Genomic DNA, 27,203 nt, shown 5'->3' with positions numbered 1-27,203 from the left:
ATTTTGCATCATTTTAAGATTAACTGTAGTTGACTCAATTTTTTTTATTTTGCCGTTCTGTATATTTGGTTGTCAAGTAATAAGCCCGACCCCATACTTTGATTCAGAGATTATGTGTTGGTCTCCTTGACTTATTGCAAGATAAATAGGTTCTCTTATTTATTTAGAGCGATCCAGAAAAAGAAAAGTTCTAAACCAGATTACCAAAATTAATTTTTTATCTGTTTTGTCTGGTAATAGCTTGTGTTTTATATTGAGCATGGCAACACCGACAGAGCCAATCATAGCCAGCTTATTGAGAGTGATGTATGCTTTTGTCTGGGATCCAACAAACTATTGCATGATAATGGGTACTTGATTTTCTTTCGCTGTTGAGAATTAACTGATTTTCACTGTGTTTAGTTAATGAATTTATATAACAATAAGATATCCCCCCCCCCCCCCCCCATATTTCTGTAAGAAAATATCAATTCCCTCAAGTACCTATTCAATATATATTTATATTTCAATATTTCCTCTACTTTAGGAAAATATATGTAATACAATTAATTTATTTTGAATATGTTTTTTTGATATTTTGAATGTTTTCCTTAACCCACGTGCACGCCTTTTGAATACCTGATTCTGCTGACAATTTTTGCCAACTGTGTGGCATTAGCTATTTACACTCCCTATCCAGAAGCCGACTCCAATGAAGTCAATTTGGCATTGGTAAGTAACACTTTTTTTTTATCCATTTCAATAAAATAATGATCATGTAAGGATATAGTCCTATATTTTATATTCATCAATGTTGCTAAGATCTTTATCACACATAAAACAAAAACATGTTCCTCCGCTTGGTTGGAAATTCAAGGTTGTTCAAGCTGCAGACATACAAGACGTATTATCATACTTGAGAATCTATATCCAGTGTATGTGAATGTACTCTTGCCAGTTGCACAAATTCAACTCATGATAAGCCTTTAAGCTTGAATTCTACATTGAGAGAATGCTTTTTTTCAATATTTATAAAAACTGGATTCAAAAGATCTAAAATATGGAAATATGTCTCCTCGGCAAGTAATACAAAAATTAATTTCTCACAAAAAATAAAGTGATTAAGTATTTCTGCTTATTTTTTCTTTAATAATCTATTCTACAGATCCAATAACAGTCTATGACATAATTGAAAACATGTACTGTCCAATCATACTTGTGAATTGTAGGAGTGGAGACCTTTTGCAGGGCTTAAATATTTTTCTGATAATTTGAGGAGGCTGTTGTCAATTTTTCGTCTTTATTCTATCAATTTGTTTTCTAGAATAAACAAAAAAAAATATTTTCAGAAGCAATGAATATTCAATATTGGGATTGGTTCCGTTTTATTTTGCAATGTACCTTGTCTGATGATCGTATCTGCTATATGTCGCAGACTGTCTGACCTATGTCAATATCCAAAGGCTGCACTCCTGACTTTTCCTGTTCACACAGCCATCAGCATTTATGCTATTTTGTAGTCTTAATAGGTTATTTAAATGGCGATGATATTAATAAATTGATCATTTATCAGAGATCAATAATGTTTATATAGATGTAAATGTACCGTGACAGATGGTTATTGTGAGATCTGTCTGTGCCTGATTGTCAATCCTGTCCTGATTGTTACATTTGTTATACAGCTTCATGGGGACTGCCCACACATGGTTATATTGCATAAAGCCTGTCTGTATAATGAGGCAAGGTTACACTCCAAATATGCTCAGCAGCAAACCTGAAGTTTTGGATAGTCTACAAGAAGGTCTGTCATGGTACAGGAAAATCTACTAGCTACTAATTTATAAGGGGTCTGTTATTGTTGGGAAAGTCTATTAAGTGCCTTTCATGGTACATTGTACATATGGGCTGGTCTTCAAGCTTCAGGAGACTTGTTCAGTTTGAAAAGGTCTGTAAGCAGTCTTTCATGATGTGGAAAGGTCTACAGTTAGTCTCTGATTTGTTGAATGATCTTTAAGGGATCTTCCTCAGTGTGAAAAGGTCCTAAAGTGGTTGTTATGGTACCTGTAGGTCAAGAAAGGATCTGTCTAAAGTGGGTGTTATGGTACATGAAGGTCAACAAGGGATCTGTCGTGGTAGAAGAAGGTCTGTAAGGGGCCAGTCATGGCGGGGGAAATGCTATAAGGCATATAGATAGTCACATTGGCAGGTCTTCAAGAGTTTTGAATGGTACTGGAAGGCATACAAGGATCTTCTTATGGTGAGGGAAGTTCTGCAAAGGGTTTTCATGACATGGGAAGGTCTACTAGGGATTTGTTGTCAAATTAGCCCTGTACACCACCATGTTACCATCTTGCTAGTGTAACCTCGACTCCAACATAGAGAATTTCTCTACAATATGAATAATGAAGCAATGTTGACATGATTTTTCATGCTCAAGTGAATGTTGGAGGCTTCCACTTGCCATACCAAAGACTGGTGTTTTGTTTTGGTACTATCATCAAGTGGCGCCACTCTGTAATCCCAGAACCCAACCAGCATGTCCTAGCAACCAATCACACAACCAGTCCTTAATTGACAATGTTCTAAAGTCAAAGATAACCCAATATTTAATATAAAAATGGAAATAAGGCATTTGTGGAATTTCGTAAAATAATGTCTGGATTAATATTGGATTTAAGGTCCTGGATTTTTTGTATTGTCTTCCTTACAATCAGTTCGCCTGAAGTTGTCAAGACATTTTATTGTCTTCCTTACAAACAGTTAGACTGAAATTGTCAAGATAGTTGTTTATTGTCTTCCTAACAAACAGTTAGCCTGAAGTTGTCAGGAAAGTTTATTGTTTTCCTTACAATCAGTTAGCCTGAAGTTGTCAAGACAGTTTATTGTCTTCCTTACAAACAGTTAGCCTGAAGTTGTCAAGATAGTTTATTGTCTTCCTTACAAACAGTTAGCTTGAAGTTGCAAGATAGTTTATTGTCTTCCTTACAAACAGTTAGCCTGAAGTTGTCAAGATAGTTTATGGCTCATTCATTACAGCTGTACACATAATTATTACTGTTGTACTTCAAATATATCATCATCGTAGACCTACATCATCATAATCATCATATTCATATATCAAATTTACCATCATCTTGACATAAAATGTATGGAGGGACTTCATTGGTATGAATTCAGAGAAAATTTATTTTATACATTTTTCTTATATTTTTTGGAGAGAAATACAGGATTTTATTAGGCTGATTCCGTGATGAAACAAAAGATTGTATCGCATTTGTCCAGTTCGGTATACAAATGTTAATAAGTGTTTGAAAAATTTGCCAAATCATTTTCGATAAATTTGGTAAGCTGCCATGTGAGGATGGGAAACAGTGTAGGACTGAAATTCTTATACTTTGTCATTGCATGTTTTACAGATGATTGTTGTCTGGTGATACATTGGGTTGGAAGGTAGCTATAATGATTCAGAGACTTTACAATTCACAGATGACACATTTTGGTTGCCATGCGTACATTGTTAATAATACATAACTAAATCTTCGCTAACGGAGATTGACAAATATTCTTATCTCCCAGGTCTTACTGGTGCATTGACCGAGAGCAACAGACATTTTGGTATATTATGCTCTCTCTGAAATTGCTTACAGTACACATTCCAGTAGTATGTGTAAGTAATTATATGCCAATAGAGTACATGAATCTTTATCTTCCCTGGACCTAGAGAGTTGAATCTTAGCTGAATCACCTCCACAGACAGGTGGTGCCACCTGGTGAGCTCCGTACTTCCTGCAAGTTTCATGTGCTATTTGAGTTTCTCTTTCTATATTTATATTACTGATGGATGCTATAGGTCCAATCTACCGAAGCATAAAAATAGGGAATGGCAATACCATGATGTTCTGCTGGAAAAGTGTTTACTTTGTGTTTTTGTTTATTTGTTCTTGTATAGATAATGAAACATTTTTGGGTAATGGAAGAGTCAAGTTTTGAAATATTTTGAACATTAAAATATCTTTGAAAAAAATACCAATAAATAAAAATATGAGAACCTTTTAGTTATGCTGATGAGGTTGTATAAAAATCAAAGAATCTTTCCAGCCGGCGTACGATATACGTACATTCTTTGACTAAGTGTTTTGGATGTGAGATGTAGGTAATAGCCTACACACATTAAGAAATGTCTGACTGGTCTGTGGTCTGGTGCTGTCCTGGAGGGGTTTCTCGGATAATTTAGTTGTGGTGAACCAGTAGTGAGAGTGTGATGCTAGGTGACCAGGTGATTGTGGTGACCACAATCAGTGATAATGAGATGTCCAGGCAGACCTGTGGACATAATAGTATAGTATTGATCTGCCAGATGGTTGGTCACCAGACAATCCCAGTCTCCATTGTAACACAGCTTCCAAGTCTCTTCAGCATCACATTGCTTCCGGCAAAATGCAAAAACGCTACTTTATTCCTGGTTACCTTGTTAGCAGTCATGGTCTTCTCACTTGTACAATTCTGTGTAAATATAGGCCATATATATTCCTGTCATTTGTACAAAGGCCATATATATTCCTGTCTATTAATTTGTACATAGGCTATACATAGTGTTTGTGTCTTCATTTGTACATAAGCAATACACAGTGTTGGGGTCTTCTTTGTACAAAGGCCATACATAGTGTTGGTGTCTTCATTTGTACAAAGGCCATACATAGTGTTTGTGTCTTCATTTGTACATAACCAATACACAGTGTTGGTGTCTTCTTTGTACAAAGGCTATACATAGTGTTGGTGTCTTCATTTGTACAAATGCCATACATAGTGTTGGTGTCTTCATTTGTACAAAGGCCATACATAGTGTTTGTGTCTTCATTTGTACATAAGCAATACACAGTGTTGGTGTCTTCTTTGTACAAAGGCCATACATAGTGTTGGTGTCTTCATTTGTACAAAGGCCATACATAGTGTTGGTGTCTTCATTTGTACAAAGGCCATACATAGTGTTGGTGTCTTCATTTGTACAAAGGCCATACATAGTGTTGGTGTCTTCATTTGTACAAAGGCCATACATAGTGTTGGTGTCTTCATTTGTACAAAGGCCATACATAGTGTTGGTGTCTTCATTTGTACAAAGGCCATACATAGTGTTGGTGTCTTCATTTGTACAAAGGCCATACATAGTGTTGGTGTCTTCATTTGTACAAAGGCCATACATAGTGTTGGTGTCTTCATTTGTACAAAGGCCATACATAGTGTTGGTGTCTTCATTTGTACAAAGGCCATACATAGTGTTGGTGTCTTCATTTGTACAAAGGCCATACATAGTGTTGGTGTCTTCATTTGTACAAAGGCCATACATAGTGTTGGTGTCTTCATTTGTACAAAGGCCATACATAGTGTTGGTGTCTTCTTTGTACAAAGGCCATACATAGTGTTGGTGTCTTCATTTGTACAAAGGCCATACATAGTGTTGGTGTCTTCATTTGTACAAAGGCCATACATAGTGTTGGTGTCTTCATTTGTACAAAGGCCATACATAGTGTTGGTGTCTTCATTTGTACAAAGGCCATACATAGTGTTGGTGTCTTCATTTGTACAAAGGCCATACATAGTGTTGGTGTCTTCATTTGTACAAAGGCCATACATAGTGTTGGTGTCTTCATTTGTACAAAGGCCATACATAGTGTTGGTGTCTTCATTTGTACAAAGGCCATACATAGTGTTGGTGTCTTCATTTGTACAAAGGCCATACATAGTGTTGGTGTCTTCATTTGTACAAAGGCCATACATAGTGTTGGTGTCTTCATTTGTACAAAGGCCATACATAGTGTTGGTGTCTTCATTTGTACAAAGGCCATACATAGTGTTGGTGTCTTCATTTGTACAAAGGCCATACATAGTGTTGGTGTCTTCATTTGTACAAAGGCCATACATAGTGTTGGTGTCTTCATTTGTACAAAGGCCATACATAGTGTTGGTGTCTTCATTTGTACAAAGGCCATACATAGTGTTGGTGTCTTCATTTGTACAAAGGCCATACATAGTGTTGGTGTCTTCATTTGTACAAAGGCCATACATAGTGTTGGTGTCTTCTTTGTACAAAGGTCATACATAGTGTTGGTGTCTTCTTTGTACATAGGCCATACATAGTGTTGGTGTCTTCATTTGTACAAAGGCCATACATAATGTTGGTGTCTTCTTTGTACAAAGGTCATACATAGTGTTGGTGTCTTCTTTGTACATAGGCCATACATAGTTTAAGCTTCTCTTTTTGTATGTTGGCAGTATTTGTCATATTTTCTTTATTTGTATATAGGCATAGTATACTTAGTCATGCTTTCATCATGTGTAAGCTGGCAATACTTAAAATGTCCTGGTTTTGTATTTGGAACCAAAGTTCTTGTCTCAACCTTTGTGTGCTTCAGCTAGTCTAAAATTTGCACCAGCAAAGTTTTTTGATAGAATCTTCAAATAAAAGTGTGGTCAAGATCCAAGTTTTTGTTACAAAGCCGAGAGGGAACTAGAAACCTTCTATATTCCTCAAGCCAAGACTTTAACTTTAACTTCGCCTCGGGAAATAGACCTGGTCTCGGGACACCAGAAACTTGCTATATCCCTCAACCCCATACTTTAACTGTAAATATTACACCAATATGAACCACACAAATATGTTTAACAAGCAATATTCCTAGTCACAAAATCCAAAACTCACTGTTGTCATTAGCTGTTTTCATAAATACTTTGAATTAAAAAAAACACCATGAAGACTGTAATTGCTTGCGCTTACGCCCATCTTGGGGCTCTTCAGTCGATTTGAATTTATTTGTGACATCATAAATCACTCAGGAGTACACATACTTAAGACGTCAAAAGACGTTTAAATATAGTATAAGTATGACAGAATTGAATTCCATTCAACTTAAGATATAGTTGTACTTGGTAATCAACCTTAGAAAAATAAATAGTCAGTATTTCCTTTCTGCTCTCATGCATGTAAAACAACAGTTATTGCCCTATCTTCATTTTAACGTGGCAACAATATAAAATGTCAAGCCTCAATTGACATATTTGTTACAAAGCATGTATGGCCTGGAGCTGCTTGAGCATTTCTATGGGTAGATAAGATTCCTTCGTTTTTCTTTACATATTTATATTTGTCTTGAGGTTTAAATAATGATGTTTATGTGTTTGATAGCATCAGTTTAATTTGTAGTGATAGAGATGTGACTTTTCCCCCTAAAGCAACGATGGTTTACCTGTGTGTTTGTTACCGGTGTGCACGAGGTGGATCTAGACCTCTGACGACAGATAGAGGACAGAGGTGTCAAACTTCCTCTGGCAATAGACTGTTCATAGATATATTTTACACGCACTGTCATACAGTGTAGTTTGAAGTGTCTTGTATCACCTCAGGTCACCCTAATGGTAATCAGTTTTATTCTCAGAACATTGTTAACTTTAACACAGACTTTCTTTAACACATACTTTTTAATTTTAAAAACATACCAAAGGCCTTTGATAAAATTCCTGAGGCAAGACCAAATAAAAAGACATTAGGGTCTTGTCAGAAAATAATTAATCCCAGGAAGCGATGTCATGGGTGACAACTAAGTTTTTAGGGCCACATGGGAATGACTTGCACTAATATACATAGTTTTTGAACTTATGTCACAATATTTAAGGAGCAAAAATGTGTGAAAGAGATTTTTTAAAAGCTAAAATTAATTTTTGAACTTAAAATGTATTGTTCATTCTGCTCTTTAAAGACAGGATGTCCCCTATTTCTCACCAGTTCTAGGTACCAAGTCATGACTGCTTAATCAGGAGACATGGTGTCTCTGGCCAGTATCCCGATATTGTGTACAGATGCTAAGTGTGGACTGTTCGTATGTTTGACACTTTGGGTTCTAATTGGCTTTGCTTCCATAGGTTTAAGGGAGCTAGGAAAAAAGGATAGAAGTGATGGTAATGGTGTTTGGGTTGGAGATATGTGCACCAGTGTTCATAACCTGTAGCACGAGTCACATTGTATATATTGACTGCTGCTTTCTGGCCAAGAAAAATGGGCAACAAAACAATGCAAGCTGGAGTCGACTAACGTTACTTATTGTATGTAAATGATTTGCACATGTCTTAGGAGGGTTGCATGCCACCTACACACCAGATCACCTCCAGTGTGTCTACCTTGCTACTTAGCCTCTAGTCCTAGCATATGGTTCAAGGTAAAGCTTGGAGGGGAGGGGGGATGGGGAGGGGAGAGCAACCAACATTGCCTACATGAGGACCTAGCCTGACTAGCTAGTCTAGTGTGGGTACCTTTACTGTAATTAAACTAGTCTGGTATTACAAAGATACATACTATACAGTTTGCAAGATGTTCATAATTACTATGTAAAATGTATGAGCTAATTTACTACTTTTCTAGAGGTTTTTTCCATGTTAAGCAGCTCTGTGTATTGTTTTTGGTTGCGTTGTGTAACACCAGATATTTGTTTCATAACAATGTAACCCTTTCACATGCTTTACATTTCAATAGGCTATGTTGTCGTTCCTGGCCTTGTTCACATAAGGGCATATGCTGAAGAACTTTCCTGATGAATTACAGAATATTGACCTTGTAATGAATGTGCTCTGATACACAAGTGTTAATTGGGGCACTCCAATTTCCTCCCACATAAAAACACTTGGCACTCTTTATTCCTGGCCATCCATAGTGATTAAAAATATGGTTATAAAACGTCTTTATAATTGTTGTAAAAAAATCAAAAAAAAAGTTATGAAGGACATGGAGCTGTGTTATTGCTCCTCCAGCCTTCAATGTTGTGTGGGAGGTGGAGTTTCTGCTCCGCCAGCCTCTCCTGTTGTGTTTGAGATATAGTTGTGATTTTGCTCTGTCATCCACTCCTGTTGTAAGGGTGATTGAGTTGTGATTTTGCTTCTTCAGCCTCTTCTGTTGTGATGGAAATGTAGTTATGATTTCAGTCCTTCAGCCTGTCCTGTTGTGTGGGAGGTGGAGTTTCTGCTCCTCCAGCCTCTCATGTTGTGTGGGAGATATAGTTGTGAGTTTGATCCTTCAGACTCTCCTGTTGTGTGGGAGATGTAGTTGTGATTTTGGTCCTTCAGCCTCTCCTGTTGTGTGGGAGGTGGAGTTTCTGCTCCTCCAGCCTCTCCTGTTGTGTGGGATATATAGTTATGATATTGGTCCTTCAGCCTCTCCTGTTGTGTGGGAGATGTAGTTGTGATTTCGGTCCTTCAGCCTCTCCTGTTGTGTGGGAGGTGGATTTTCTGCTCCTCCAGCCTCTCCTGTTGTGTGGGATATATAGTTCTGATATTGGTCCTTCAGCCTCTCCTGTTGTGTGGGAGGTGGATTTTCTGCTCCTCCAGCCTCTCCTGTTGTGTGGGATATATAGTTCTGATATTGGTCCTTCAGCCTCTCCTGTTGTGTGGGAGGGGGAGTTTCTGCTCCTCCAGCCTCTCCTGTTGTGTGGGAGATATAGTTGTGAGTTTGATCCTTCAAACTCTCCTGTTGTGTGGGAGATGTAGTTGTGATTTTGGTCCTTTAGCCTCTCCTGTGGTGTTGGAGATGTAGTGTTTGCTCCTTCAGCCTCTCCTGTTGTGTGGGAGGTGTAGTTGTGATTTCAGTCCTTCAGCCTCTCCTGTGGTGTGGCAGATGTAGTTGGGATTTCGGTCCTTTAGCCTCTCCTGTGGTGTTGGAGATGTAGTGTTTGCTCCTTCAGCCTCTCCTGTTGTGTGGGAGGTGTAGTTGTGATTTCGGTCCTTCAGCCTCTCTTGTTGTGTGGGAGATGGAGTTGTGATTTCGGTCCTTCAGCCTCTCCTGTGGTGTGGCAGATGTAGTTGGGATTTCGGTCCTTTAGCCTCTCCTGTGGTGTTGGAGGTGTAGTTGTGATTTCGGTCCTTCAGCCTCTCTTGTTGTGTGGGAGATGGAGTTGTGATTTCGGTCCTTCAGCCTCTCCTGTGGGGTTGGAGATGTAGTTTTTGCTACTTCAGCCTCTCCTGTGGTGTGGGAGATGTAGTTGTGATTTCGGTCCATCAGCCTCTCCTGTGGTGTGGCAGATGTAGTTGTGATTTTGGTCCTTTAGCCTCTCCTGTGGTGTTGGAGATGTAGTTTTTGCTACTTCAGCCTCTCCTGTGGTGTGGGAATTGTAGTTGTGATTTCGGTCCTTCAGCCTCTCCTGTGGTGTGGGAGGTGTAGTTGTGATTTCGGTCCTTCAGCCTCTCTTGTTGGGTGGGAGATGTAGTTGTGATTTCGGTCCTTCAGCCTCTCTTGTTGTGTGGGAGATGGAGTTGTGATTTCGGTCCTTCAGCCTCTCCTGTGGGGTTGGAGATGTAGTTTTTGCTACTTCAGCCTCTCCTGTTGTGTGGAAAATGTAGTTGTGATTTCGGTCCTTCAGCCTCTCCTGTTGTGTGGAAGGTGTAGTTGTGATTTGGGTCCTTCAGCCTCTCCTGTGGTGTGGCAGATGTAGTTGTGATTTCGGGCCTTTAGCCTCTCCTGTGGTGTTGGAGGTGTAGTTGTGATTTCGGTCCTTCAGCCTCTCCTGTGGTGTTGGAGATGTAGTTGTGATTTCAGTGCTTCAGACTCTCCTGTGGTGTGGCAGATGTAGTTGTGATTTCGGGCCTTTAGCCTCTCCTGTGGTGTTGGAGGTGTAGTTCTTGCTCCTTCAGCCTCTCCTGTGGTTTTGGAGATGTAGCTGTGATTTCGGTCCTTTAGCCTCTCCTGTGGTGTTGGAGGGGTAGTTTTTGCTCCTTCAGCCTCTCCTGTGGTTTTTGAGATGTAGCTGTGATTTCGGTCCTTTAGCCTCTCCTGTGGTGTGGGAGGTGGAGTTTTTGCTCCTTCAGCCTCTCCTGTTGTGTGGGAGGTGTAGGTGTGATTTCGGTCCTTCAGCCTCTCCTGTTGTGTGGGAGGTGGATTTTCTGCTCCTCCAGCCTCTCCTGTTGTGTGGGAGATATAGTTGTGAGTTTGATCCTTCAAACTCTCCTGTTGTGTGGGAGATGTAGTTGTGATTTGGGTCCTTCAGCCTCTCCTGTGGTGTTGGAGATGTAGTTGTGATTTCAGTGCTTCAGACTCTCCTGTGGTGTGGCAGATGTAGTTGTGATTTCGGTCCTTCAGCCTCTCTTGTTGTGTGGGAGATGGAGTTGTGATTTCGGTCCTTCAGCCTCTCCTGTGGTGTGGCAGGTGTAGTTGTGATTTCGGTCCTTTAGCCTCTCCTGTGGTGTTGGAGGTGTAGTTTTTGCTCCTTCAGCCTCTCCTGTGGTTTTGGAGATGTAGCTGTGATTTCGGTCCTTTAGCCTCTCCTGTGGTGTGGCAGATGTAGTTGTGATTTCGGTCCTTTAGCCTCTCCTGTGGTGTGGCAGATGTAGTTGTGATTTCGGGCCTTTAGGCTCTCCTGTGGTGTTGGAGATGTAGTTGTGATTTCGGTCCTTCAGCCTCTCCTGTGGTGTTTGAGATGTAGTTTTTGCTACTTCAGCCTCTCCTGTGGTGTGGGAGATGAAGTTGTGATTTCGGTCCTTCAGCCTCTCTTGTTGTGTGGGAGATGTAGTTGTGATTTCGGTCCTTCGGCCTCTCCTGTTGTGTAGGAGATGTAGTTGTGATTTCGGTCCTTCAGCCTCTCCTGCGGTGTGGCAGATGTAGTTGTGATTTCAGTCCTTTAGCCTCTCCTGCGGTGTTGGAGATGCAGTTGTGATTTCGGTCCTTCAGCCTCTCCTGTTGTGTGGCAGATGTAGTTGTGATTTCGGTCCTTCAGCCTCTCCTGCGTTGTGGCAGATGTAGTTGTGATTTCAGTCCTTTAGCCTCTCCTGCGGTGTTGGAGATGTAGTTGTCATTTCGGTCCTTCAGCCTCTCCTGTTGTGTGGGAGATGTAGTTGTGATTTCAGTCCTTCAGCCTCTCCTGTGGTGTTGGAGATGTAGTTTTTGCTACTTCAGCCTCTCCTGTGGTGTAGGAGATGTAGTTGTGATTTCGGTTCTTCAGCCTCTCCTGTTGTGTGGCAGATGTAGTTGCGATTTCGGTCCTTCATCCTCTCCTGTGGTGTTGGAGATGTAGTTTTTGCTCCTTCAGCCTCTCCTGTGGTGTGGGAGGTGTAGTTGTGATTTCGATCCTTCAGCCTCTCCTGTTGTGTGAGAGATGTAGTTTTGATTTCGGTCCTTCAGCCTCTCCTGTTGTGTGGCAGATGTAGTTGTGATTTCGGTCCTTCAGCCTCTCCTGTGGTGTGGCAGATGTAGTTGTGATTTCGGTCCTTCAGCCTGTCCTGTTGTGTGAGAGATGTAGTTGTGATTTCGGTTCTTCAGCCTCTCCTGTTGTGTGGCAGATGTAGTTGTGATTTCGGTCCTTCAGCCTGTCCTGTTGTGTGAGAGATGTAGTTGTGATTTCGGTCCTCTACTTCAGCCTCTCCTGTGGTGTGGGGATTGTAGTTGTGATTTCGGTCCTTCAGCCTCTCCTGTGGTGTTAGAAATGTAGTTTTTGCTACTTCAGCCTCTCCTGTTGTGTGGAAGATGTAGTTGTGATTTCGGTCCTTCAGCCTCTCCTGTGGGGTTGGAGATGTAGTTTTTGCTCCTTCAGCCTCTCCTGTGGTGTGGGAGGTGTAGTTGTGATTTCGATCCTTCAGCCTCTCCTGTTGTGTGAGAGATGTAGTTGTGATTTCAGTCCTTCAGCCTCTCCTGTTGTGTGAGAGATGTAGTTGTGATTTCGGTCCTCTACTTCAGCCTCTCCTGTGGTGTGGGGATTGTAGTTGTGATTTCGGTCCTTCAGCCTCTCCTGTGGTGTTGGTGATTTAGTTTTTGCTACTTCAGCCTCTCCTGTGGTGTTGGAGATGTAGTTGTGATTTCCGTCCTTCAGCCTCTCCTGTTGTGTGAGAGATGTAGTTTTGATTTCGGTCCTTCAGCCTCTCCTGTTGTGTTGGAGATGTAGTTTTTGCTCCTTCAGCCTCTCCTGTGGTGTGGGAGATGTAGTTTTTATTTTGGTCCTTCAGCCGCTTCTGTTGTGTGAGAGATGTAGTTTTGATTTCGGTCCTTCAGCCTCTCCTGTTGTGAGAGAGATGTAGTTGTGATTTCGGTCCTTCAGCCTCTCCTGTGGTGTGGCAGATGTAGTTGCGATTTCGGTCCTTCATCCTCTCCTGTGGTGTTGGAGATGTAGTTTTTGATCCTTCAGCCTCTCCTGTGGTGTGGGAGATGTAGTTTTTATTTTGGTCCTTCAGCCGCTTCTGTTGTGTGAGAGATGTAGTTTTGATTTCGGTCCTTCAGCCTCTCCTGTTGTGTGGCAGATGTAGTCGCGATTTCGGTCCTTCAGCCTCTCCTGTTGTGTGGCAGATGTAGTTCCGATTTCGGTCCTTCAGCCTCTCCTGTTGTGTGGCAGATGTAGTTGTGATTTCGGTCCTTCAGCCTCTCCTGTTGTGTTGGAGATGTAGTTTTTGCTCCTTCAGCCTCTCCTGTTGTGTAGGAGATGTAGTTTTTGCTCCTTTAGCCTCTCTTGTGGTGTGGGAGACAGACTTATGACTTTGTTCCTCCCCTTTATTGGGGTAGTTTGTGATTGCTCCCCAACTTCCTTGATCTGGAGACAACTACAAAAATGCCAGGCAATGCCAATTGTAATCAATTCACAAGTGTTCTGACTGATTTCTCCTTCATTCATCCAAACATTTTAATTATACAGCTTGTTCCAGACTCCATTGGTCGATAAAACAAAAAAAAAACATGCCATTCTGACATTGGAAACCTCTGCCTTTGTTATTTTGTGTGAAAAACAGTATCAGGTGATGTATTGACAAAATGACTTTAAATGTTCCATTAAAATGTAAGGGATGATACATTAATTTTAAGTTTATATTAAAATGTAAGGTATGATACAATATATTTTTAGTATCACAACTAAAGAGACATGTTGAGGGAAACCAATTGCTTACTGATAATTGTTAGAAGTATGACTGATATTGGACATTCTATCCTGTACTGGGACCAGACTTCAGTTGGTTATAACATTTATCTATTGATAGACCAAGGTCAAGGTTATTTGTTGGACAGGGTCCTGTCACCATTGTCCACACATTGGCAGGCATGTGTTAAGACATTTTCATGGCTAATTAGAATGGGAAAAGAAAAACCGCAAAGTGTGTTTTGACATCATGCTTATCTACTGAGGAATTCATAGTCTTTGAGGGTCAATTTCAGCCAAAAATACAAGAATAACCAAGTATCAATCCTCATTTTCATACTGAAGTAGCCGTTATATTATGTATCTGTTAATAATGTAAATATGTCCGGAGGGGGGACATCATGGTACTTTGTGGTATGTTTCCAACATTAGACAGTATTGCTAGTTCTCATTGAATAGAACCTAGGTTTGTTGATATCTCATCATAATTGTTTTCAGTCCTCTTCAGAGATGTAAAATAATGAAGATCATAATTATTTTTATATATCGGGTAACATTTCCTTAAAAGCCCCGGGTTTAATTTCTCTCACTGTTTATAGGAATACATTCTGAGTCTCTTTTTTCCTTTTTTCCGTTTTCGTTTTCATCTTTATCTTACTTTCAGCATCACAAATTCTAACACTGGCTGGTATAACATGGGTTAAACAAACAAATATGACATGGTCGTATTCTTTGCAAAAATGGTAATGGTGCGATAAAAAAAGATATTTCATTGCTGCATATATTTAATATTTCTAAGCCTGCTCAATTCCCTTAAGCAAACCAATGGGGATTTTTTTTATTGTTCTGGTAATCAGTTCCATTTACCATTTTTGCCAGCTATATTGAAATTTCCTGCCTGATCTCCAGGATGAAGAGCTGAAGCTAGCGGCTAAACAGACCTATACCCTCATGTATGGGGTCTGTAATGAGTGCTTTAATATGTAGCTTAGGACATGACCTGTAGACTGTTTCCTTGGAAGCAATTTGTACAACACTTCCTGTTGTATGGTAGGCACAAGAGGTTATTGCAGTATGTTGTAAGGCGTGGAGTCTGGCGATGATGGTTGTGTATCTCTGGGGATTGCCCTACCATGGCTTGTCTAAGTCAGCACCAGGAATTTCTAACTTGATGCTGTTTACATTTGATACAGGTCCATGTTGAAAACATTCTGATGTTCTGTTTGCATTGGCTTGTGCAAACAGGTAGCAGTGCAGGAAAAGCTAAGAGCACAAACATATAGGCACAGTTGCTAATGTCTGGCATCAGGCCATGACATAATGGAGATGTTGCATTACATTTTTTTATTCATTTTTTTGCTGGAAGCCGTCAATTAAATTATTTCAGAAATTGATATTGAGTATGGTTTCTGTTGTCAGTTTTCTAGGGTAATTGAAAGTTATGGCCTTACATACTGAGCACTGTGACTTGAACTGCATTGCCACACGGCAGTTACACTTTACAGCCAAAGATGGCCGAGATATACAGCCGCCTTATATAGCTGCACACCAATCTGATGTTGTCCCAGAACGTAGATGGAGACAAAATGCTATGATCAAGTTTGGATTGACCAATCCCATGTAGACATATTGAACATGACGTGCAAACCCATGGATCAACGTATATTAGGAAGAACATTACAAACAGTGTAGTGACTGGCTAAGCTTAGTTAATCCTCCCCACCCTTTTGACCTGATAAGACATTCCTCATCAATGCTTTGAAGAGTCCATCTTGGCAATTTAGGGGTGTTTGAATAGATTGATAAATATGGATGAATTGGTTGTGCTGTTGTACTTCTATATTGTGATAGATTACCAGATTGGTTCTGTATGGGTGATGGAGCAAATAGAATTGCATTCAATCCTGCTTAGACTTGCCAGGTTTGTTACAAAATTTTTGGCGAGGCTTGGCGATGCAACGAGAATGTGCAAAAAACGAATTGTTTAGAAAATTAAAAAAACCTGTATATATCAATAGGTTAGCAGCAAATGAAATGAGTGTATTATTTGTTTTACTGCAAATAATATAGTAGCTTTATTTTGAGGTTTTACTGTAGTATCATAAAAACATTTTTGCGTACTTGATGTAGATTTGTCTAAATAGTATTTATGGGTTGTAATGGACAGTGTTGTGTCTGAAAATGGAGGGCAGACATGTGCACTGACATGGTTCATACCAGACTCTTGTCAGGTCAACCATGATTATGACACAATCATTCTGAAAAGTGTCATCATTACCACTTTACTGCCCAACAAAGCCTTTCATTTGCTTAAATCAAAATTTCATTTTCAATGGCTCTTGATCAGATTGAAAATTTAGCTTTGAACAGGAATCTAAGGTACATTAATTATAAGTGCTGTTGTTTTGATTAGAGAAAAATAATCAATATGAAGTCCCTTTGGAGAACAAGCTTGCCTGGCCCTGTGCTATGGCTGTATTGGTGGTTTGACTAGGGAAGCTTCATATACGCTGAGTGGCAGTGATGTTGTAATGAGAAATGGGGCTTGTAGAGTGTCTGATTTATGTGGAAACAGCTAAAACCATTGAGGTAATGCTAGGCTTGGGGTTGTCTGTGGCTTTATTTGTTTAAAGTAAGTATAGAATGCTGGTGTTTAGGCCAGGAGCTATGTACTCCTGTAATTACATAATAAAGTTGCTTAACCCGAAACCCATCATGTCAGCCATTTGTTGATGTCTGCACTCTCCTTTCCTGGTAGTCCATTCCAGCTCTGACAATCAGGGGCGGCGGCATCCGCGGGAATAATTTGTTAATTTCTGGCGAACAATTTGTCCGTGGGAATTCATGTCAAATGCCACACACTTCATCACTGGCGACGCTTCACTCTTTCCATTCCCAAGTCTGAAATGTCTCGGCTTCCTTTCAAATGTTTGAGTTGTGTTTCGAGGTGGCTGTGAAACAGTTCCTGCGGTGGTTTGACTGGCTTATAAGGTTTGAATGGTTGCCGTGGAGATGGATATGATGATGAGGTATCATTTTAACCAGTAAATGTGTTACAAATATTTAGAGGTGATGCGAGCCGTCTGGAGAAGACATCACCTTGGTCTGTATTAACATGTTAGTGTGTGCTGCTGACGGGGTTTTTAAGGATGTATTGGTATAAATCACATATCTATTGATCATTATCCAAGGCACAGCCAATGTCTACTGATAACTACATTATGGGAAATAGAAATAAATGTTTTTGGAATACAATTTTCGTTTGATTCACCTTTTATCATGCTTACTGCAACTGCACGCTAAATGCAATAAAATGAAGTAAAATAGCGATGCGCAAATTAAAGTCTTAAATTAAACTTTTTTTTCTTGTATAATCGATACAACTTTTCCTCTGTCTCTGAATTTATTTCTGAATAACCACATTTGAAATGTCAAGGTAGCAGTTTTTAGTAACAGATATTCTAGTCACTTGCGTTCCTTTGAATACTATAATCCTTAACAACTGTATTAAATTGACTTGTTCCATGCAGGCTCGCACAAATTGATGCAACCCGATTACCTATTCCCGGCAGAACAATTCATGTTGTTTATAGTGGGCCAGACTTGTTGTATGTGGTCATCCAATATCTGCAAAAACAGAACACATTTCACCAGAATTGAATTAGAATACCAAATAGCAGGAAGTCCTGTTTAGGAGAAGATAAATGATACGTATTGTCATGAGCTATAGGCATGCAAGTGCTTTATTGTTTTCCATTCAAAAAAAAGCTAGTCTAGCCATTTATGGCGGCCTGATTAGGAAAGAAAAAATGCCATGAATCCATCTGAAGTCTGTCTAAGAAACAATGGGTCCCTTGTGAATTGGTTAAAAAAAGCTGATAATGTTTATAATTTAAGTAACAGTGTCATTTATAATTGTGTGTTTCGGAGGTTGTTGAACATGTTTGAGTGAAACACTATTGACATGTAGGTATAGTGTTCATAAAGGACATATTATGTCCCACTCTGAAACACACAATATAAACAACCTTATCCATAATGCCTTGAATATTATAATTATGTAAATGTGCGCAAAAAAAAGGAGGAAACTCATCGGCTAAACCAAATTCCGATCCATGTAAAAAACTAGCTTGTCATTTCTGTAAATATTATAAATATGGAATTAACCTATAAATCAATTTCCCTACGAAGTTCGGTCACCAATACCGTAACATGGATATTCCGTTAGTGGAGTTTATTTATGTATTCTTATGTCTGTCAAAATCAAAATCTAACAGGAACAAAAGCTCCTTTCTGAAATAGGCATTGTTAATAGTGTCTTTGTATCCAGGCTGAGAAAGACCGGAGCCTGGTCATACATCTGAATGGTCGACCCTTGAAATCTTAGTGTCAGACACGGGATTGTCTTGGAAATGCCAAACCTATATATCTAGTGGTATGCATATTGCTGTATTTTAAGTAATAGGTTTTCCATGCATGTAGTAGTGTAATCAGGCGTGTTCTATGGGCGACTTATTGGTGTTACATGCCATGCATTGTTTGGAATGTGATGTACATAGCTATTAGGTTTGGCCTTCTCATGCTTCTCCTCGACATGGCCAACCGAACCACAAGATAACCACTTCCTAATATATTGGTTGTGTTTCCAGTTGTATTATCTCATAATTTTCATTCACAATTTAGTGCCTGTGTAAACCCGAATTAACTCAAGATCAAATTTGATAAGTGATGTACCACTGTTACATATTCATAGTGCTAGTGGTACCACACGGGTATTGCCAATGCCTGCAGCTTATGAAGACAGCCCAAGGGTCATGACTTGACCTTATAAGTATGCTGCCATTACAGATGAGGCTGTTTCCAGGCTGTAGAATGGTCAGCTTTTGCTTGTTTGTGATTGCAGCATACAGGATCAATATGCCTGATATATTGGTGTGTGTATATAGTAGGAGAGAATCTGTTGATATCATTATCACTGACCACTCTGGGGAGACTCCTGTCGCTCTAATCATCTCCACGGTACAGGAGGAGGGGCACTGCAGGGAAATACCTTTCACTACCACAAGCCTGTATGGATTGTGTCTCACAGGCCTGGCTACAAATACCTCACAAAACAATGAAACCCGAATATTGTAATTCATATTAATTGATTTTTTAAACAGTTGCTATAGTTTCAAGCAATATAGGTTGGAAGAGGAAGGCCTTCCTTAGGTTGCTGCCAGTATAGATGTGGCCAGTCATTTTCCCTCTCTCCGTTCTAAACACAAGCTTTTGGCCTCCGTTGTGGGATTAATGCTAAATAAACCTCACAATTATGCACCCAATATGGTCATTATACATTTTTGGCAACATGATTGTTTCCGAAGATTTTACTAGAATGTTTTAGCTATTACCAATTCCATGCAATTGGGGCAGAGTTTCTGATGATTTGTGATAAAATGGAGATCTAAATGGAAGTTGGTCTGGGATAGAACTGGACTGACAGGCACTGCATGTGGTATACTGGTTATAAAATGAGACTACAGCCCTTCTCTATCACCACCATCAACTGTCTGAGTGGGCACCACAGACTGATCTGTTTATCATTTACTGCTTCAGGTCAAAGGTCAATTGTGGGGGTGTTAGGACCACTACCAAGGTCGATAGTCAAGTGTCTACTTTCATAACTTGATATTATTGTGTCTCATAGTCTATGGTCAAACTAGGGTATTGTGTGTCACAGTCTTTGGTAAACCCATGGTATTGTGTCTGTGTTTATGGACAGCTAAGGTATTATGCCTCACAGTCTAAGGTCAGCCAAAGGTACTGTGATTGACACAGTCTAAGATCAGCCAATGGTGTTGTGTATCACAGTGTGTGGTCAACAAGGGTATTGTTTCTCACAGTTTATGGTCAACCAACAGGATTAAATCTGTCTATGGCCAAACTAAGAGGATTGTGTCTTGTCTACAGTCAAGTGGTGACAGGTGTGTGTAAGGTCACGATTGTAACATTTTCTGTAAAGGTCAATGGTGTAGGAACCCTGATATAACTGCCAATGATAATGATTATGTATGATATTAAACATCATCATGTGTATATAAGAAAATATTTATGGGAAAGAAATCTTTGCATATTACTCTGTTTCAAGGCAGTAAATGTTGTTTTGTGTCTTGTTAAATTGTCATCAGATATATTTACTGTATTTTTGCTACATACCATTGAAAGACAATAAATATTGTCAGCTTTGTTCCTTTGACTGTTACAACAATGACTATTTTCCAATACTGATCGTGTTACAAATATCTTATGTTATTAGCTCACCTGGTCCGAAGGACAAAGGTGAGCTTATGCCATACTGTGGCGTCCGGCGTCCGTACGTCAACAATTTCTTCAAACGGCTTCTTCTTCTTACCCTCTGATTGGAATTTAACTAAAATTGACTGGAAGCATCCCTAGGTGGTGGTACAAATGGTAGGGTTAACCCCCCAGGGGGCTGAGGGGCAGGGCCAAAAGGGGACAATTTGGCTATATTGCTATAAACGACTTCTTCTATAGAACTGTGCAATGGATATCAACCATATTTTACTGGAAGCATCCCTAGGTAGTGGGGATTCAAAATTGTACAAATGGTTGGGCTGGGGGTTGGGGCCAACAAGGGTTATTTGGCCATATTGCTTTAAGCGACTTCTTCTCGGCAACTAAAAGATGGACATCAACCATATTTGACTGGAAGCATCCCTAGGTAGTGGGAATTCAAAATTGTACAAATGGTGGGGCTGACTCCCTAGTGGGATGGGGGGCGGGGCCAAAAGGGATCAATTTGGCTATATTGCTTTAAGCGACTTCTCCTCTGGAACTAAGAGATGGATATCAACCATATTTTACTGGAAGCATCTTAGGTAGTGGGGATTCAAAATTGTACAAATGGTTGGGCTGACCCCCAAGGGGGCTGAGGGGTAGGGCCAAAAAGGGTTATTTTGCTATATTGCTCTAAGCCACTTCTTCTCTACAATTAAAAGATGGACATCAACCATATTTGACTGGAAGCATTCCTAGGTAATGGGGATTCAAAATTGTACAAATGGTTGGTCTGACTCCCCAGGGGGCCGAGGGGTGGGGCCAAAAGGGGGCAATTTGGCTACATTTCTAAAACTGACTTTTTCTGTAGAACTATGCACTGGATTTCAACCATATTTGGTTAGAAGCATTCATGGGAGCCATGGATTCAAATTGTACAAGTAGTAGGGCTGACCCCCTTGGCTAAAGGGTGGGAACCAAAATAGTTTAATGGAAATGGTTGAGATCCCCGCCCTGTAACCATATATACAATTGCTGAGAGTGAAGAGGATTGCCCAGGGGTCTGGCCCCACCCTTTGAGACATAGTCCCTGGGTCATAACTTTGAAATGGTTGAGATCCCCACCCCAAAACTGTATATACAAATGCTGCCCATAAAGAGACGAATGCAGTCATGATATTATAATTGATCCTGTGATCTGGCCACAACCCTAGGGACCTAGTTTCCGAGTCACACGTTGGAAACAGTTGAGATTCCCATAAAATTGCTGGGCATGAAAAATCTAATACAGATAGGATACAAGGATTGTCCTTGGGGTCTGGCCCATTCCTTTGGATCATATTTGGAGATTTTTTGCCATGATTACTTTGATATCCAGATGAGCGATACAGGCCCTGTGGGCCTCTTGTTTACATCACAGATTAAACTTCTGCTATGTGGACATTTGAACTAGTTACAGGAAAAGGTATCATACTTGATTTTTCTTTGGCAATACATCGGTAAGGCCTTAAAACGTAAAATATTGGACAGATATTTCCAGCTAGATTAAATGGATCTGTCACAACCGAACCTCCACAAATTCCACTACAACAGCAGTGTATTCTCACTTATACAAGAATATTATTGGTGAAATAACCTGTTCACTGGGGCTGTGTAGGTTACCGTGAAATAACCTGTTCACTGGGGCTGTGTATGTGACTGAAATAACTTGTTCACTGGGGCTATGTATGTGACTGAAATAACCCCTTAACTGGGGCTGTGTATGTGACTGAAATAACCTGTTCACTGGGGCTTTGTATGTGACTGAAATATCCTGTTCACTGGGGCTGCGTATGTGACTCAAATAACCTGTTCACTAGGGCTGTGTATGTGACTGAAAGAACTTGTTTACTGGGGCTGTGTATTTGACTGAAATAACCGGTGCACTGGGGCTGTGTAGGTGACTGAAATAACCTGCTCACTGGGGCTGTGTATGTGACTGAAATAACTTGTTTACTGGGGCCGTGTATTTGACTGAAATAACCTGTTCACTGGGGCTGTGTATGTGACTGAAATAACCCCTTAACTGGGGCTGTGTATGTGACTGAAACAACCTGTTCACTGGGACTATGTATGTGACTGAAATAACCCTGTCACTGGGGCTATGTATGTGACTGAAATAACCTGTTCACTGGGGCTGTGTATGTGACTGAAATAACTTGTTTACTGGGGCTGTGTATTTGACTGTGAAATAACCCGTTCACTGGGGCTGTGTATGTGACTGAAATAACCCCTTAACTGGGGCTGTGTATGTGACTGCCCTGTTCACTGGGGCTGTGTGTGTGACTGCCCTGTTCACTGGGCCTGTGTGTGACTGCTGCCTTCCATCAAGCTCCTCTGTCTTACCCAGCCATTGTTCTTGTTAGAGTAGGCTTGCCATACTTCAGCTCATTGATTTTTTGCCCATATCTCTGTTGATGAATATGCATTCTCAATGTGACTCCCTGATTTAAGTTCTCCGCTACAACTGTTTCCTGTCAGTGTGTGTAGGCCAAAATTGTCATTGATACATTTCTAAACTCTCAACTATACATAGGCTTGCAGACATCCATTTTATTTTTACTGTTGCTTACATCAATCAAACAATATTGAGAATCCTCTTGACTGACATGACGGATGAATTGATATGCCTATTCTGCAGCGACGTTAGTCTTTTTGATGATATGTTGATCACCATTTTGACTACCAGGTTTTTACTTGCACAATACAGTGTCAAGCCTGTATTGAGAATATATAGCACCCTTTGGAAGTCCAAAAAGTGGTCTGTTAATACCAGTGGTATCTTAATACAGTTTCAGCTAACAATGAAACATCTACAATGGGGAACACTAACTGTGGCCTCTTACCACAGGTGCACATAGTCGCCTGAGCAGGTTCTATTGTAATTTTTAACTTTAAACAAAACAAAGGGATTGTAATCCACATTCTTTTCACCAAAGCTCTCCTCCATGTTTTCCTGCAAAAATAGTTTCTTTAACCTTGCCTGCCATATAGCATGTGCACCATCTTCTGTCACCACCTTCTTGTAATAACCCAAGCAGATCTGTTGATCCCATTCTCCCACCAACCCCTATCACATTTTCTTTCTATCAGAACCCCTTATCCTTTTCTTCGCCTTCTACCAACCCTTTAACATCATTATTTATCATCATCATCATGGCACAAACCATTATCTTCTGTCCTCTTTCTTTTTCTCTTGAAAGCCTCCATCATCTTTCCCCTACTTTTTCTCCTTCCACCAACTCATTATCATTCTTCTGCCCCTCCAGTTCACGTTCTTTCTATCATCTGTCCTTTATTCACAGTCCTCTCTTTAACTAACCCAATATGATACCCAATCTAATTTTATATGGACAGGGAAGTTTAGAGTTTCATTTCAAAGAAATTGTATTCTTAAACAGATTACATTTACGTTCAAGTAAAAGCGATATATATATGATGCAACCTATGACCCCAAACATCTGTTTATTCTTCCCAATTGGCAACACTTTACTTCCTATTAGCTTATTTATTTTCAAAATAAACAGGAAACATAGAAACTATTTGTGATCATCGACATATTTCCCAAAGGTTAACATCGTGATTGCTCTCTCGACTGTTGTTCTACCTGTAAAAGGATGGTATATTATATTCCAGTCAAATAAAGCCATCACTCTTAATGTACTGTTGGAATCATTAAAGGGAATTATTTATCTGTATCATCAATCATTGCATACTGATTTTGCAATGGTTTGTAACTAGTGTTTAGCTGGTACATAGTCGTGTGCTGTGACACAGATAATATGGTGTTCTAGGGAGTAATGCAGATCAGTCACGAGCACTGTACAAAAGGTTTTCCCTGTGGATAATGTGATGTGTAAGGCTATGATCAGAGATTAATGATAGTTAACCTTCATCTATCACCTCCCCATCGACCACAATACTATACTATTACCACCACATTCATTACCACCTCCTCCTGTTCCCCCAAAAACCACCACCGATAACAATCATTACCATCACCACAATACAACTACTACTATTTCCACCACCATCACCACCACGACAAACACAATACTACCACTAGCATTACCACCACAATCACACTACCACTTACACAATCAGAACTGCCATTGCTGCCACATAACAGTGCCATCACCACTACCACTGTCACCACGACACTACCACTGTAACCACCACGACACTACCACTGTCACCACCACAACACTACCACTGTCACCACCACTGTCCCCACGACACTACCACCGTCACCCCCACAACCTTACCTCTTTCCCCTCCACAACACTACCGCTGTCACCACCACTGTAACCACCTCAACACTACCACTGTCACCACCACAACACTACCACTGTCACCACCACTGTCACCACCACAATACTACCACTGTCACCACCACAACACTACCACTGTCACCACCACAACACTACCACTGTCACCACAACACTACTACTGTCACCACCACAACACTACCACTGTCACCACCACAACACTACCACTGTCACCACCATTGTCGGTACTACTAAATTGTCATCACAACTGCTTTCACCACCATTGCCGGTACTACTACGTTGTCATCACTACCACTGTCACCACCACTGTCACCACCACAACACTACCTCTGTCACCACCACAACACTACCTCTGTCACCACCACAACACTACCGCTGTCACCACCATTGTCGGTAGTACTACGTTGTCAACACTACCACTCTCACCACCATTGTCGGTACTAGTAAATTGTCATCACAACTGCTTTCACCACCACAACACTACCACTCTCACCACCATTGTCGGTACTACTACATTGTCATCACAACTGCTTTCACCACCTTTGCCGGTACTCCTACGTTGTCATCACTACCACCGTCACCACCATTGCCAGTACTACTCCGTTGTCATCACTACCACTGTCAGCACCATTGCCAGTACTACTACGTTGTCATCACTACCACTGTCACCCCCATTGCCAGTACTACTACGTTGTCATCACTACCACTGTCACCACCATTGCCGGTACTACTACGTTGTCATCACTACCACTGTCACCACCATTGCCAGTACTACTACGTTGTCATCACTACCACTGTCACCCCCATTGCCGGTACTACTACGTTGTCAACACTACCACTGTCACCACCATTGCCGGTACTACTTCGTTGTCAACACTACCACTGTCACCACCATTGCCGGTACTACTTCGTTGTCAACACTACCACTGTCACCACCATTGTCGGTACTACTTCGTTGTCAACACTACCACTGTCACCACCATTGCCGGTACTACTTCGTTGTCAACACTACCACTGTCACCACCATTAATACGAGTTGTCAACACTTCCTCTACTATGACCACCATGACCGCTCTAGTGTGTCTATTCTATTGTTTGTGGGCTGTGATACATATAGCAGGTTTCTACATGTTGCAGACTTATAAATATTTTACCAAATGTTACATTCTTTTGATAGCTGTTTCTAGTCTGTTACTGATAACAGTAAGGTGGAATACAGGTCACCGGGACAAGTTTATATGATGACTGAAGGAAGCATCATTTCAAAGGTCAAAGTTCAAAGTAATTATTAAACAAGGAGAATATCTAGACATATGTGACACTTATAGTTATCATAATTAAACGAATGATAATGCTAGTGACAGCTTGATATAAGGAGGAAATATTCCAAACTTGCCTGGAGTTAAAATAATACCATTTTAAAATTTGTCAGATGACATCTACCTGTTGTAAGTAAAGATAAAGCTTGCCCATGAAGCAATAGATTTGTACCTGTAATGCCCATCTGACTATGTGCTTACCTGTGACTTTGCTATTAAGATGTAGTGTTGTTATGAACAGGTTACAGCTGGGATTTATTGATCCCAGTGTAGTATGTCTTTTTTCCTGTGGAGACAGCCAATCTCCCAAGTCCTGTTGTTGTAATAGTACCATAGGTGATTTGTGTAATGAACTAGAAAATAGCAGGTCCTAATGATATACCTGTCATTTTTGTAGCTGTGAGATATTGTATACTCTTACCAAATCAATTAACTTTACAAATATGAAATAGTGTGTTTTGTATTTACTTACAACAGGGGTATTATTTTGAACTCTGTATGCATTATTCCAGGTGTGTAAACATATATAAACACAAGTCTTGTGTAAGATGTAGCCTGCAGTATACATGTTACACAGCCTGGCTTTCAATTCTGCTGCAGTCAATGTACTACCTTGTTTAACATGTCCATGCACTTTCTGATCAACAAACACAAAACTGCTGGGCAGACGTGTTTAAATCATGGCAAAGCTGGCAACACTCCCTCATTAGGAAGGAGACTCCTTCATTTTGACCAAAATTTACCAATCTCCCTGGAAACTCCCTCATTCCCTCACACAAACTCAAGATCTACATCCTGTGGTCAAATGATCTCCTAGTTACTGCAGGGTGTGTGTAATGATCATAACAGGTGTGTCTGAACCAAATGTATGATTGTTGGAGTTATTTTGATACATAAATGGGAAAGATAAATTAAGCAGAGCGGTTTCAGTGGCGTTTCATGCACTTTGTCCCTCATTGGAAATGTGGAATGAGGGAGATATCCCTCATTGGGGGTTTCAGAGCTCGAAGTTGACACTTATATCAGCTTTATGACTTTATTAATTATGCTGGTACCCAATTCAGACAATAGTTTTGCATTCTGAAAATCGAAGATCACATGAAACTTAGTAAGATAGAGAGAATATTTCTTGTAATATAGAGGAAACATTCTTCTGCCTAGAACAGGTTCACAAAATAATTGTCTGGTGTGAAAATAATTTCTGTAGGATTTCCATAAACCTTGTGTGGTACCAAAAAATTGATTGTACTACATAGCATCATGTTTGGTACCAAACTGTCAGGTAAATGTTTACAAGTCTGTGCTTGGTACTGAAGAATTTATGTATACTGACCATGTTTGGTACCAAACTGTCAGATAAATGTATACAAGTCTGTGCTTGGTACTGAAGAATTTATGTATACTGACCATGTTTGGTACCAAACTGTCAG

The 27,203-nt window shown here is 40.3% G+C and overlaps 1 protein-coding gene across 6 annotated transcripts in view; it reads left to right on the top strand.

Annotated features, from left to right (window-relative positions):
• Nucleotides 1-27,203, top strand: part of LOC110461243 (muscle calcium channel subunit alpha-1-like) — a 153,769-nt gene that overhangs the window by 31,922 nt on the left and 94,644 nt on the right. For all 6 annotated transcript variants that reach the window (XM_021514637.1, XM_021514636.1, XM_021514634.1 and 3 more), the window contains exon 3: nt 606-711. In XM_021514637.1, coding sequence (XP_021370312.1) covers nt 606-711 — 106 coding nt within the window. The remainder of the gene's footprint in view (nt 1-605; nt 712-27,203) is intronic.

This window comes from Mizuhopecten yessoensis, unplaced genomic scaffold, assembly GCF_002113885.1.
Source record: "Mizuhopecten yessoensis strain PY_sf001 unplaced genomic scaffold, ASM211388v2 scaffold10591, whole genome shotgun sequence".
NCBI lineage: Eukaryota > Metazoa > Mollusca > Bivalvia > Pectinida > Pectinidae > Mizuhopecten > Mizuhopecten yessoensis.
This window is presented reverse-complemented; position numbering and strand designations above follow the sequence as displayed.